At 51.1% G+C, this 14,829-nt stretch overlaps 1 protein-coding gene across 1 annotated transcript in view; it reads right to left on the bottom strand.

Annotated features, from left to right (window-relative positions):
- Window positions 1-14,829, bottom strand: part of LOC134338746 (voltage-dependent L-type calcium channel subunit alpha-1D-like) — a 109,744-nt gene that overhangs the window by 17,907 nt on the left and 77,008 nt on the right. The window contains 6 exon segments of the mRNA XM_063034788.1: window positions 5,636-5,795; window positions 10,893-10,984; window positions 11,472-11,537; window positions 13,245-13,373; window positions 14,148-14,168; window positions 14,504-14,587. Of these exon segments, the coding sequence (XP_062890858.1) occupies window positions 5,636-5,795; window positions 10,893-10,984; window positions 11,472-11,537; window positions 13,245-13,373; window positions 14,148-14,168; window positions 14,504-14,587 (552 nt within the window).

Raw genomic sequence — 14,829 nt, 5'->3', positions numbered from 1 at the left:
TGGCGCTGTAAAAGGCGATGCGCAAACCGCTAAGGTACCGTGCCACCCCAGGCAGAAGGGATGAAGTGCCATTGGTTCAATTAGCTCAGCACAACATTATGGCCGAAGGGCCTGTTCCTCAACCTCCGATCAAAAGTCCTGTGACTTGGACATGGGGATGAAGGGCATTCATTGTTGTCAGCCTGTCCCAGGTCAGTGAATGCCCATCTGAGCAGAAGGCCCGGTCAGTCAGCTTGCTCAGAGTTAGGGTTGCCAACTTTCTCACTCCCAAATCAGGGACACTGGTGTTTACCCTGAGAAAGACTACCATGACCATGAAGCCTTGCACGGGCACCTGTGTGCGCATGCGCGTACGTGCCGATTTTTTTCTACAAATCAGTTTTGGTTTAATCTTCCCAATTCTATTAAGTGAAACTACACTGTACTTACATTATTTCTACTTTATATAGGCTGCGTATTTATCATATCATTCCTGGTTTTACTATATGTTAGTGTTATTTTCGGTTTTATGTGTTATTTGGTATGATTTGTTAGCTTATTTTTTGGGTCTGGGAACGCTCAAACGTTTTTCTGATATAAATTAATGGTAATTGCTTCTTCGCTTTACGACATTTTCGCTTACGAATAGTTTCATAGGAACGCTCTACCTTAGCGGGGGAAATACGGGACAAGGGTGGTCCCGTATGGGACAAACCAATTTAGCCCAGTATACGGGATGTCCCAGCTAATACGGGACAGTTGGCAACCCTACTCAGAGTGCAAGCCGTGAGGTCCCATTGTCAACTAGTCTGGAGGTGAATACCGAAGATCGAGGCCCAAAGGCCAACCAAAAGTCCGAAAGTTATAGCCTGGTGGTTTGAGCCCTGAGGTCTGGAGGCCCTTCCTGGAGACTGGACACCTGTCTGGGAGCTGGAGGCCTGTGCTGGAGTAGACACGTGCCCTGGAGACTGGACACCTGTCCGGGAGCTGGAGGCCCATCCTGGAGCTGGAGACCTGTCCGAGTGTGAGGGTGTGAGGAAGGGAAGAATGGGACCTGTTTTGCTGCTGTTGTTTTGTTGCTTGTATTCTCCATTTTGTTGTGTTCTGTGCTGTCGTGCCGAGCTCGAGGGGTGCCGGAATGTGTAGCAACACTTGTGGCTGCCCCCAGCGCATCCTTTGATGCGTTTGTCGTTGACACAACTAGTGCATTTCACGACATGCACTCAGAGTCTCCTTTAGTAGCTACACCTGTACACCCGTTCGTTAATGCAAACATCTAATCACATGGCAGCAACACAATGCATAAAAGCATGCAGGCATGGCCAAGAGGTTCAGTTGTTATTCAGACCAAACATCAGAATGGGGGAAGAAACGTGATCGAAGTGACTGTGGAATGATTGTTGGTGCCAGGCAGGGAGGTTTGAGTATCTCAAAAACAGATACTCTCACAAAAGTCTCTAGAGTTTACAGAGAATGGTGAGGAAAGACCAAGGAAAACATCCAGTGCGTGGCAGTTCTGTGGGTGAAAACACCTTGTTAATGAGAGCGGTCAGAGGAGAATGGCCAGACTGGTTCAAGCTGACAGGAAGGTGACAGTAACTCAAATAACCACACGTTAGAACGGTGGTGTGCAGGAGAGTTTCTGAACGTACAACACGTCAAACCTTGAAATGGAGGGGCTACAGCAGCAGAAGACCACGTTGAATTCCACTCCTGTACCCAATAAAGTGGTCATTGGGAGTACAGTCCTGTGCAAAGATCTCAGACACATATATGTACGTAGCTAGGGTGCCTAAGACTTTTGCACAGTACTGAATTTGTCAATGTGGAACGGAGAGCGAGTTTTAAATATGGCATGTTGGGAATGGCGAGGGTGGGGTGCTGCGGGAGGGGTGTGGGGGCAGCTGGCAGAGATGTTAAACCTGAGATGGAGTCTTTTTCAGAGACAATGTAATGGAACGGGTGAGTGGTCTTGAAAGGAGAGAACAGGCCGAACTTGTCTCCTAGAGGGGTTTAGACGAGGGGACTCGATCAGAGTCCAAGATCCTGAAGGGTGGGTGTGGGGGGGATTGGACCATACAAAATCTGAACAGAATCGGGCCATTCGGCCTATCAAATATGCTAGCCCATTCAACTACGACTGCTTATCGCACATTCGACCTGTAACCGTTAACCCCCTCAGCTGTGTTCAGTTCCGGCCACCCCATTACAGGAAGGATGTGGGAGCTTTAGAGGATTCACAGGGGATTTACCAGGATGCTACCTGGATTAGAGGGCGTCTCTTATGAGGAAAGGTTGAGCGAGTCCAGGCTTTTCTCTTTGGAGCGGAGGAGGATGATTTGATAGAGGTGTGACAAGACAATAAGAAGCAGAGATGGGTTGGGCAGCCAGAGACTTTTCCCAGAGCATAACTTCAAGGTGCCTGGAAGAAAGAGCAGGGAGGATGTCAGAGAGATTTTTGGACACAGCGAGTGGTGGGTGCTGCCAGGCAGATATATCAGGGACAGTTAAGAGACTCCTAGATAATCCTAGAGAGGTACGTGGCCAAGTGGTTAAGGCGTTCGTCTAGTGATCTGAAGGTTGCTAGTTCGAGCCTCAGCTGTGGCGGTGTATTTGTGTCCTTGAGCAAAGCACTTAACCACGTATTGCTCTCGTGTCTGTGCAAGGAGTGGCGCCCCTCACAGACTTCCAATCTGCGCCTTGTAAGGCATGAAAATGCCTGATGCAGGCCTCTCATGGTCTGAGTCGACATTCCCTCCCCTCCCCTCCCCTCCCTCCTAGACGGGTACATGGATGAAAGAAAACTGGAGGGTTAAATTGATCTTGAAGCAGGTTAAAAGCTCGGCACAACGTTAAGGACCAAAGGACCTGTACTGTGCTGTGCAATGTTCAAGATTCAATCAAGAAACTGTCGACCTCCGCTTTAAATACTCCCAGGGACTTGGTCTCCACGGCCGTCTGTGGCAATGAATTCCACAGATTCATCACCGTCTGGCTGAAGAAATTCCTCCTCATCTCTGTCCTAAAGGGACGTCCTCGTATTCTGAGGCTGAGCCCTCTGGTCCCAGACCCTGCCCCCACCCCAGGGTGGCATGGTGGCATCGTGGGTCACACGACGCTTTACGGCACAGGCGACTCAGGGGTTCGATTCCTGCCACTGTCCTGGAAGGAGTTTGCACGTTCTCCCCGTGACCGCGTGGGTTTCCTCCGGGTGCTCTGGTTTCCTCCCACAGTCCAAAGACGTACCGGTCGGTTGGTTAATCGGTCATTGTAAATTGTCCCGTGACTGGGCTCGGATTAAATCGGGGGATTGCTGGGCGGCGCGGCTCGAAGGACTGGGGCCTGTTTCACGCTGTATCTCAATACACAACCAAACAAATAAATAAATACCGGAAACATCCTCTCCACATCTACTCTATCGAGGCTTTCAATATTCAATAGGTTTCAATGAGATCCTCCGCCCGCCGTCCATTCCTTTAAACTCCGGGAGTGCAGGCCCAGAGCCATCAAACACTCCTCATGCATTAACTCTCTCATTCCCGGGATCATTCTCATGAACCTCCTCGGCACCCCCTCCATCCTTCCTTAGATAAGGGGCCCAAAACTGCTCACAATCCTCCAAGTGCGGTCTGACCAGGGCCTTATACAGCCTCAGCATCACATCCTGGCTTTTACGTTCTAGGCCTGTGGAAATGGTTGCCGACACTGTCTTTGCCTTCCTCAGCACTGATTCAGCCTGCTGCATGAGGACTCCAAAGTCCCCCTGCACCTCTGATTTCGGAATTCCCTCCCCAGCGAGAGCGAGGGGGGACCGGACTGAGAGGTGTAGCGTGCAACACTCCTCATGTGGGTGAACTTGGGGCAAGGGCGTCCCCCACTTAGTGATGAAGGGTGGGTCTCTGTCTCACATGGGGGAGATCCCTTCTCAGGAGTGGCTGGAACGCTCTCCCTCGAGGGGATGTGAGAGCGCGGTTTGGGAATGTGGAAGGGGATGGATTTGGAGGGGGATGGGGGAGGTTAAGGTTATCAGGTGGGGGGTGGTGATGGACAATCAAGAGGGTTATCGTCAGATATTGTAGAGTGGGATAGCAGGGTGTAGAGGTGCTGACTGGCCTCTTCCTGCAGATACAGATAGTTTTCACCGCTCAGTCGTTGAAAACTACAGCACAGAAACAGGTCCTTCGGTCCATCTAGTCTGTGCTGAACCATTTAAACTGCCTACTCCCATTGACCTGACCTGGACCGTAGCCCTCCATACCCCTCCCATCCATGTACCTATCCGAACTTCTCTTAAACATCGGAAATTGATCCCGTATCCACCACTTTCACTGGCAGCTCGTTCCACACTCTCACCGCCCTCTGAGTGACGAAGTTTCCACTCATGCTCCCCTTAAACTATTCACCTTTCACCCTTAACCCATGACCTCTGATTGTAGTTCCACCAAACCTCAGTGGAAAAAAGCTTGCTTGCATTAACCCTATCTATACCCTCATATTTTTGTAAATCTCTGTCAAATCTCCTCTTAATTTTCTACATTCTATAGAATACAGTCCCAACCTATTCAATCTTTCCTTATCACTCAGATCCTCCAGACCCGGCAACATCCTTGTAAATTTCTCTGAACTCTTTCAACCTTATTTACACCTTTCCTGTAGGTAGGTGACCAAAACTGCACACAATACTCCAAATTAGGCCTCACCAATGACCTACACAATTTCAACACAATTCTGGCAGTGTTTACAGCTCCTGTGCGAGAGGGTTCCTCTGGAGGTGGGGAAAGATCCCGGACTATCTCAGATGGTTGGAGTGCCACAGTCGGGGACTGGAGGGAATAAGGCTCGATCCCAGATGGATCAGGGAGGGCTGTGATGACACATCTCAGCCGTATCCCGCTGGGAATACTGTGCACTGTTCTGATCTGGTATCACTTTCAGAATACCGTGCACAGTTCCGGTCTCCGTATCCCACTGGGAATCTCGTGCACAGTTCGGGTCTCCGTATCCCACTGGGAATCTCGTGCACAGTTCGGGTCTCCGTATCCCACTGGGAATCTCGTGCACAGTTCCGTATTGCATCATTGCATTGCCCCTCCCACAGCACGATCCTCCCTCCTCATCACCCTTCCCACCACAGGGCCCTCCCTCCTCACCACCCCTCCTGAGAAGGCAGTCACCCGTACCGGGAGCAGGATACTGTCCTTCCGGGGAGAGGGAGAGAGAAAGAGTGTAAAAGGAAAAAAAGAGAGGAAGAGGGAGAGGGGAGAGCAGCAGGGAGAGGGAGAGAGAGAAAGGGGGGGAGGGATGGAGGGAGGGGGAGTGAGGCGGAAAGAGGGAAAAGAGGGAGAGAGGGAAAGGAAGGGGAGAGAGAGAAAGGGAAAGAGGGAGGGAGAGGGAGAGAGGGAGTGGAGAGGCAGAGAGAGAAAAAGAAAGAGAAGGGAAAAAGAGAAACAGAGTGAGGGAAAGAGGGAGCGAGAGGGGGAGAAAGGGAGGAAGGTTGAGAGAGGGGGGAGGAAGAGGGAGAGAGACAGAGAGAGAAAGACAGACAGAAAGAAAGAGAGAAAATAACAGAGAGGGAAAGAAAGAGAGAGAGAGAAAGAAAGGAGTTAATGAAAGAATTTGGGCCAGTGTCGTTGGGAAGTCAGTAGCACACACTCACCAGGAACGCGCACAGCATGAAGAAGCTGATGAAGTAGATAATGGCGAAGTTGCTTCCGCAGGTGAACTCCTCCCCCGGTGCAAAGTCGGACTCCGGGTCACACCTTTTGCCTGGAAGACTCGCCAACATTATCTCCTGCCAGGCCTCTCCTGTCGCACATCTGCCCGAGGCAAGTACAATGGGAGTTTCAGTACATCCTGATCCCGATGCCAGTCCCAATCCACAGATCCCTCACAAGGGATCCCGCGCAGGTTGATGGGGTGGTTGAGAAGGCGTTTGGTGTGTTGGCCTTCATTAGTCAGGGGACTGAGTTGAAGAGCTGTCAGGTAATGTTGCAGCTCTATGAAACGGTTAGACCACACTGCAGAATTAGGTTTACCATCACGATGTAGGTCGTGAAATTTGTGGTCTTGCAGCAGCAGTACAGTGCCAAGACATAAAACTGACTAAAATTTACAAAGATAAATACTTTGTTCCCAGACTGAACATCACCAATAGCCCACTCTGATCCAATCACGTTGTCATCACGGCCAGGAAATCTCAACAACGTCTCTACGTCCTCTGGAAGCGGAAGGAATCCATCATGTCCCCATTGACCCTCACCAATTTTCACTGACACACCACAGAAAGCATCCTATCGGGATGGATCAGGGCTCGGCACGGTAACCGCTCTGCCCGAGACCGCGAGAAACCGCAGAGAGTGGTGGACACAGCTCAGCACGTCATGGAAACCAGCCTCCCCTCCATGGACTCTGTCTGCACTTCCCTCTGTCTCGGTAAATCAACCAGCAGAATCAAAGACCCCTCCCACCCCAGACATTGTCTTCTCCCCCCTCTCCCATCAGGCAGAAGATACAAAGGCCTGACAGCACCTCCAGAGTCTCGAGCAGAACCTCTTGTACGATAGGATGGACTCTTGGCACCACAATCAACCTCGGTATGATCTTGCACCTTATTGGTTACCTGCACTTTCTCTGTAACTGTGACACTCTACTCTGCATTCTGTTATTGTTTGACCTTGCTCTACCTCAATGCTCTGTGTAATGATCTAATCTGTATGAACAGTGTGCAAGACACGATTTTCACTGTACCTGAGACAATAATAAAGCAATTCTAAATCCAAGTTCCTCTAGGCTACCGTAACTCCTGCCTGATGGTAGTGACGAGAAGATGACATGTCCCAGACGGTGAGGGTGCTTGACGGATGCCAACCGGGACAGGCTTTCGATGATTGTAGACCGGATATTGAACTTTTTACTGTTGGACTTCAGCCATATTCCACTGAGATACAACACTTGGCGGCGCGGGAGGTCGTTCCTGCCTGTGGCCATCGAACTTTGCAGCTCCTCCCGTGGAGGGTCAGACACCCTGAGCCAATAGGCTGGTCCTGGACTTATTTTCCATCTGGCATAGTTTGCATTTTGTTGTTTGATTGTTTGTGGTTTTTGTATTGCTATATTTATGCTCTATTCTTGGTTGGTGCGGCGGTAACAAAACCCAATTTCCCTCGGGATCAATAAAGTATATCTATCTATCTATATTCGTTCCAAGGAACCTGATGTTCTCAACCTTCTGGACCTCAGTACCGTTATGTCCATAGGAATGTGTGCACCGCCAAATGTGTCCCCCCCCACCACCTTCCTGAAGTCAATGACCTGCTCCTTTGTTTTTGCTGACCTTGAGGGATAGGTTGTTGTCATAACGACGTGATGACCTGAAAGAACTAAATTCTTCAGGTCAGCGAATATTGATGAGCCGAGGGCGATCGAAGCAGATGGAGCAAAGGTCTTTGCTCTTCAAAGTTCAAAGTAAATTTATTATCAATGTACGTATATGTGACACCGTATATCGCCCTGAGATTAATTTTCTTGCAGGATTTCTTGCAAGATACCTGCTGTGCAGTCGAAGGACTGGAGGCAGCCATTTTGTGAGACTGTTCTTGCAGCCACCATTTTGTGAACTGTTCAGAGCATCAAAGGTTTCTGGGAGAAGGAAGGAGAATAGGATTGAGAAGGATAATAAATTAGCCATGAAGACTCAATGGGCTGAGTGGCCTAATTTTACTCCTATGTTTTATGGTTTTTAAGGTCTTAAACTGAACTAGTTCTTAGTCATGGATGGGCCAATCAGTATTCATTGTATCTGTATTTTACACAAGAAAGTCTGCAGATGCTGGAAATCCAGAGCAACACACACAAAATGGTGGAGGAACTCAGCAGGTCAGGCAGCATCTGTGGAAACGAATAAATGGTCAACGCTTCAGGACTGGAAAGGAAAGGGGAAGATACCAGAATAAAAAAGTTGGGTGGGGCGAGGGGGAAGGAGAACTGATAGATTGCTTGGCGAAAGCAGGTGAAGATCAAAGAAGGTGTGGATCCATTGACCTCCGGGCTATTGGCTCCTGGTTATTGGTTTCCTCTGTGCCATTCTGTTAAAGTTAATACACCTTGTGACAGGTCCCTTAGGATGCTGACCCAGGTCAGTCAGATGTGTCCGAGCCAAAAAAATCGGAAGACAGCAGACTGAGCTCATCAGGAAAGCGATAAGAATGGAGGATTTCTGGAGGACAGGCAGCGACAACCCCGTGGAGGCCACTCAGTGCAGAAGTGATGTCCCCTCACCAGAAACGTGAAGCTTGTATTGGGATTAAGGGAAGCCCCTGGCCAGTGTAGACTCCCTGTGCAACAGGATCTTCGATTTCCACACTGGCAGACCCCAGTCAGTTCGGTTTGGCAACAACACCTTTTCCACAATCTCCTTCAGCACAGGCACTGCACAAGGCCCCCTGCTCTACTCGCTTTACACTTCGGACTGTGTGGCTAAGCACAGCTCCATTGCCAAATTCAAGCTTGCTGACGACAGCATCGTCGTCGGCCAAATCAAAGGCAGTGAGGAAGCAGCAGATGGGAGAGGGATTGAAATTCCGGCTGAGTGGTGCCACAAAAACAGCCTCTTCCTCGACGTCAGTGGTCGCACAACCAGGACTTGTGATATGCACCGTCTGCTCAAACAACCATCCGCCACCTGCTCCCATAGCTTCACGCCACCCAGATCGGTGGGGAGGGGGAGTGGTGGGGTTAAGTACATGCGACACCTTGCCCAAGGGTGACCTGCAGGCTAGCGGAGGAAAGGAACACCTTACACCTCCTTTGGTAGAGACCCATCTCCCACATGTATTTAGTTTAGTAAATTCAAATGTAGATTGTTAACTGGGCCAATTTATCTGTCAGTAAATACCAATTCTCTCTGTGACCAACTAACCACTATTATGGAGGATTAATACCTGTAACCCTCCAAGAGGACCTCAACCTCATTGTACGGTTTGGAGGCTTGCATGCCTCAACGACCCAGAGAGCTGTGTTGGCTGGAGTCAGGGCTTTACGGGTCACCAGTGCCTGACAGGTCAAAGGGTAGAGGTCAGACTGAGAGTGGTCCACCAATTCTTCCAGGTTCGGGGGTTCATCAGGGCTAACAAACCCGACTGGTCAGACAAAATTGTGTCCAACGAAGGATCCTTCTCCATCTGAGTGTGACGGTATTCCTGAGTCTCCACCCAGGACTTGCGTGTCTGACAGCAGTGAAAACCGAGAGGACGGTGAAGGAAGCCCTGAGTGCCAGCGGAGATGGAGGTCCCTCATTGCTGCTCTAAACACCAACGGTGTAACGGGCAGAAAGTAAGAAACACCTGTAACAACCACGTCACTAGGGACTCCATTTCCTACCCCTCCTCTGACTCGTCATCACCAGAGATACGACCCACTACGGTGAGTGCCATCTGCAAACTTGCAGATGGAGTGAGAGCAGAAACCGCCGAATCATTCAAAGATTAAACAGGGAATTGGTAGGTTTACATTGATTTTGTTGAGTATCTTTGTTCTACTGTGAATGCCTGGAAGAAAACTAATCTCAGGGTAGGGCATGGTGACTTTGTACTTTGTTAATAAACTTACTTTGAACGTTGAAACTGCTGAATCATTGAAAGGTCAAGACCATAAGACATCGGAGCCAAATAAGGCCCATCGAGTCTATCATGGCTGATTTATTATCCCTCTCAACCCCATTCTCCTGCCTTCTCCCCTTTGACACACCCTGTCCAATCAAGAACCTATCAGCCTCTGCTTTAATATACAATGACCTGGCCTGCACAGCCGTCTGCGGCAATGAATTCCACAGATTCACCACCCTCTGGCTAAAGAAATCCCTCCTCATCTCTGCTCTAAGTGGACATCCTCCTATTCTGAGGCTGTGCCCTCTGGTCCGCGACTCTCACAGATCGGAAACATCCTCTCCACGTCCACTCTATTTTAATATTTGACAGGTTTCAATGAGATCCTCCTTCGTTCTTCTAAACTTGAGCGGGTACAGGCCCAGAGCCATCAGACACTCCTCGTACATTAACCCTTTTATTCCCGGAATCGTTTTCATGAACTTCCTCTGGACCCTCTCCAATGCCAGCACGTCCTTTCTAAGATAAGGGGCCCAAAGCTGTTCACGATATGCCAAGAGCAGTCTGACCAGTGCCTTATAAAACCTCAGCATTACATCTTTGCATTTAGATTCCAGAATCAGAATCAGGTTTAATATCACCAGTGAAATTTACGACAGCAGCACAATGCAAAAAAAACCCCCCTATGAATTACAGGAAGTATATCTATATTAAATAGTTAAATTAAATAAGTAGTGTAGAAATAGAAACAAAAGAAGTAGTTTTGGTGCTGTTCATGGGTTCAATGTCCATTCAGAAATCAGATGGCTGAGGGGAAAAAGTTACTCCTGAACCTCTGAGGGTGTGTCCTCAGGTCCCTGGACCTCCTCACTCAAAATTAATGCTAACATTGCATTTGCCTTCCTTACCAGGTGAGCGTGACCGGCTGACGGATGTTAAGTTGCATGTCAGCAGGGCACGCCATGAATTTACGTTCCATCGCAAGAAATAGTGGCGCGTGGCCAAGTGGTTAAGGTGTTGGACTAGCGACCTGAAGGTCGTGAGTTCGAGCCCCAGCCGAGGCAGCGTGTTGTGTCCTTGAGCAAGGCACTTAACCACACAGTGCTCCAGTCCACCCAGCTGGGGGTTAACCTCGCGATAGACTGGCGTCCTATCCGGGGGAGAGTCTCGTACTCTCAGTCGCTTCATGCCATGGAAACCGGCATAAACAACGGCCTGGTGGGCCTTTAAGGCTCAGGACAGACTTTAAATTTAACTAGCACTCCTGTCAACTCCTCACCCTGGTACTCCCCGACCTGTTGGCCTCAGTACCTGAAGAGGAGGAGGACGGCCTGGGGGAACGTTTGAAAGTTGTTGTTCATGTTGATTGCTGTGTTCTCCTGTAAGGCGATCTTCCCGAAGGTCTGTAGGGGGGAGTGAGGGGTGGGGGGGTGATAAGGAGATGTTTAAAGGATCAGTTAGACCATTCAGCCCATCCTCACTGCTGTGCTAACCCACAGTTTTTCAAAAAATATTTATTTTTATTTGGAGATACAGCACAGTAACAGGCCCTCCGGCCCAATGAGACTGTGCTGCCCGATCACTCCCATGTGACAATTAACCCACCAACCGGTATGTCTTTGGACTGTGGGAGGAAACCAGAGCTCCCGGAGGAAACCCACACGGCCACGGGGACAACGTACAGACAGCGGCGGAATTGAACCGGGGCCGCTGGTGGCACAATAGTCATTTGCCCAGCTAAATGGCTTCCAGAAGAGCACGAGATAAAATAGGCGATCCCTCCTCACCGCCCCTCCCACTGCACGACGCCCCCTCGCCGCCCCTCCCATAGCGTGACGCTCCCTCCTCGCCTCCCATCCTGCAGCGTGGTGATCGCTCTTTGCAATTTACCTGCATTCCGATCACTGCGTAGATGAAGAATATCATAGCGATTAACAGAGCGACATATGGCAGGGCCTGTAGCAGGAGGGAGGAGGGGAGAGGGAGAGTGGGGAGAGGCAGGGGGAGGGGAGAGGGAGAGTGGGGAGGAAAGTAAAGAGGGAATGGCAAAGAGATGGAAAGAGGGAGGACAGCGAGGAGGGAGTGAGAAATAGAGAGTGGGAGATGGAGGGAGGGGGGATAGGAGAGAGAGCAGGATGGAGAGGGAGAAGGAAGGTAGAAAGATTGGGAGAGGGGAGATGAATAGAGAGGGTGAGAGATTTTGACTAACACAGAATCATCCAGGACAAAGGCAGGCCCTTCGACCCATCGAGCTTGTGATACCATTTAATTCCCTCCCACATTCCCCCCCCCCATTCCCACATTCACCCTACATTCCAGGTTGAACTCATTGCCCACACACAAGAGGTGGTGTTGGTCTGAGGGTGTATCAGTCCCTCTCTGATTCCGACGAGGCCAGAAGTCTGATGGAGGGTGTGTAGTTTCTGTAAGGAGGTTCTATACGTCTCCTAGTGGAATGGCTGGGGTTTTCCTGGGTGCTCTGGTTTCCTCGCGCTGTACAGGGCAGCTTAGCTGATGGTTGTAAATTGTCCTGTGATTAGCTTTGGGTTAAATTGGAACTGGCTGGAGGTCGCTGCGACAGCTACTCTGTGAGGCATCGTTAAATAAATTAATTAATCTCAATACACTCTCACTATATGATGTCAGGATTCCAAACCCAGCCCGAACGCTACTCCTCAGCTCTCCATGTTTATGAGTTAGAGATTCCCGGCAGCCAGTAGGGAGTGAGGAGAGGGGCTATTGCATTTCTTGGAACAGGTTAGGTGCACATCCTGGAACATTTCCCTTAAACTGACCGGGAATATCTTCCCATGGCTGCATTCGGAATAGAGAGCCAGGATCTGAAGCCCAGGTCAATCAAACTGTAAAAATGCACTCTCCCTTTCCATCTCCTCTCTCACGCTCTTTGATGTTTTCTATCTCTATCTCCCTTCCCTCGTTCTCTAAATATCCCACAATCTCTGAGCACCTCTATCACAACACCGTCCCATCACACACTCCTGGGGTCAGACACAGAGTGAAGCTCCCTCCACACCGTCCCATCACACACTCCCGGGGTCAGACACAGAGTGAAGCTCCCTCCACACCGTCCCATCACACACTCCCGGGGTCAGACACAGAGTGAAACTCCCTCCACACCGTCCCATCACACACTCCCGGGGTCAGACACAGAGTGAAGCTCCCTCCACACCGTCCCATCACACACTCCCGGGGTCAGACACAGTGTGAAGCTCCCTCCACACCGTCCCATCACACACTCCCGGGGTCAGACACAGAGTGACACTCCCTCCACACCGTCCCATCACACACTCCCGGGGTCAGACACAGAGTGAAGCTCCCTCCACACCGTCCCATCACACACTCCCGGGGTCAGACACAGAGTGACACTCCCTCCACACCGTCCCATCACACACTCCCGGGGTCAGACACAGAGTGAAGCTCCCTCCACACCGTCCCAGCACACACTCCCGGGGTCAGACACAGAGTGACACTCCCTCCACACCGTCCCATCACACACTCCCGGGGTCAGACACAGTGTGAAGCTCCCTCCACACCGTCCCATCACACACTCCCGGGGTCAGACACAGAGTGAAACTCCCTCCGTACCGTCCCATCACACACTCCCTGGACGGGGTGGGGGGACACACTCAGCTGAACTCTGACCTGGAAGGACTTGATGAAGGTCCAGAGCAGGGTCCGAATCCCTTCGCCCTTGCTGAGCAGCTTCACCAGACGCATCACTCGGAAGAGGCGGAAGAAGGTGATGGAGATGCGTGAACTGTCCTCCGAACTCTGGGTGGGGAAAGGGCGAAGGTCAGAGCGGGGAGGGGAGCTGGGTCTGGGATTAGAAAGGTTCCCGGCCCAGACATCAGATATGTACGGCGTTTGCAACCCCTTACACTGGTTCCGAGGGAGCGCTGCGCTGCGGGAGGGATAGTGAGGAGGGAGTGCAATGGGAGGGGAAGAGAGGTGGAACTTCACGTGGTGGGAGAGGTGGCGAGGAGGGAGTGCTGTGCCTCTGGGGAGGTGGTGAAGAGGGAGCACTGTGCTGTGGGAGAGGCGGTGAGGCGGAGGGAATTCCATGGGGTGGGAGGGGCGTTGAGGAGGAAGCATCACGCTGCAGGAGGGGTGTAAGGAGAGGGAACTGTGGGAGGGGCAGCAAGGCGAGCATCGTGCTGCAGGAAGGAGCTCTACTCTGTGAGAGGAGAAGTCAAGTGGGAGCGTCACCCTCTGATGCTCCATTGAGACACCAGTCCGGGATGGGCCAAATTGATTCGGGACGTTGGGGGTAGAGAGCCCCCACCCCACTGAGAACCCCACAGCCAACAACGGCAAGAAACGCACTGCAGATTCCCGTCGCGGTGTCCCGCCATGCGAATACACCCGCAACGGTCACAGGGACCCCACGCCAATGCAGCCGTGACTGGCCGAGAGGTGCGGGCGGCGAGGGAGGTCCCGAAGTTTGGGGGGCGGGGGGGTAACCCAATCCCAGTCGCTGAGCCCGACAACAGGGTATCCCACGGGGTGACTCAGAGGGTCTATGACAGCGCCGGGCGCAAGGTTTACCTCCCCGAGGTGCCCGCCGTTCTGGAGGAGGAGATGATGGAAGACAGCAGGTGATTCCGTGGATGATGAATGTGTCACGACGATGGTGGTGAGAGACAAATACGATGGAATTTAGCACGATACATCATCAGTATGAAGTTCACAGCGGCAGATTAAACAGTGGACACACATGACGTGAGAAGGTTACAGAACAGATCTGATCCGGGGGTTTGGTGGGGGGGTTTATATATAGGATAACAGATCCCCAGGAGTGGGTTACAGACTGGGATCTAATCCAGGGATTCAGGGGGTTTATATATAGAATAACAGATCCCTGGGAGTGGGTTACAGGCTGGGATCTAATGCAGGATACTCACATTGATCTCAGTAACTGCAATATCAACGACACTTCCCACCACAATCAAAGCATCAAAGGTGTTCCAGGCATCAACAAAGTAATGCTGTGTCCACGTAGTTATGGGAGGGAGAGGGGGAACGAGGGTGGAGAGGGGGAACGAGGGTGGAGAGGGGGGAACAGGATTGGAGAGGGGGAATGTGTTTGGAGAGGGAGGGAGAGGGGGAACGAGGGTGGAGAGAGGGGGAGAACAGGATTGGAGAGGGAGGGAGAGGGGGGAGAATAAGTTTGGAAAAGGGAAATGTGGTTGGAGTGGAGGGGGTGTGGGGGGAGGATGATACACCACCA

The sequence above is a fragment of the Mobula hypostoma genome, chromosome 28, assembly GCF_963921235.1.
Source record: "Mobula hypostoma chromosome 28, sMobHyp1.1, whole genome shotgun sequence".
NCBI classification, from domain to species: Eukaryota; Metazoa; Chordata; class Chondrichthyes; order Myliobatiformes; family Myliobatidae; genus Mobula; species Mobula hypostoma.
Note: the sequence above shows the minus strand (reverse complement) of the source record. Positions and strands in the feature narration are given on the sequence as shown.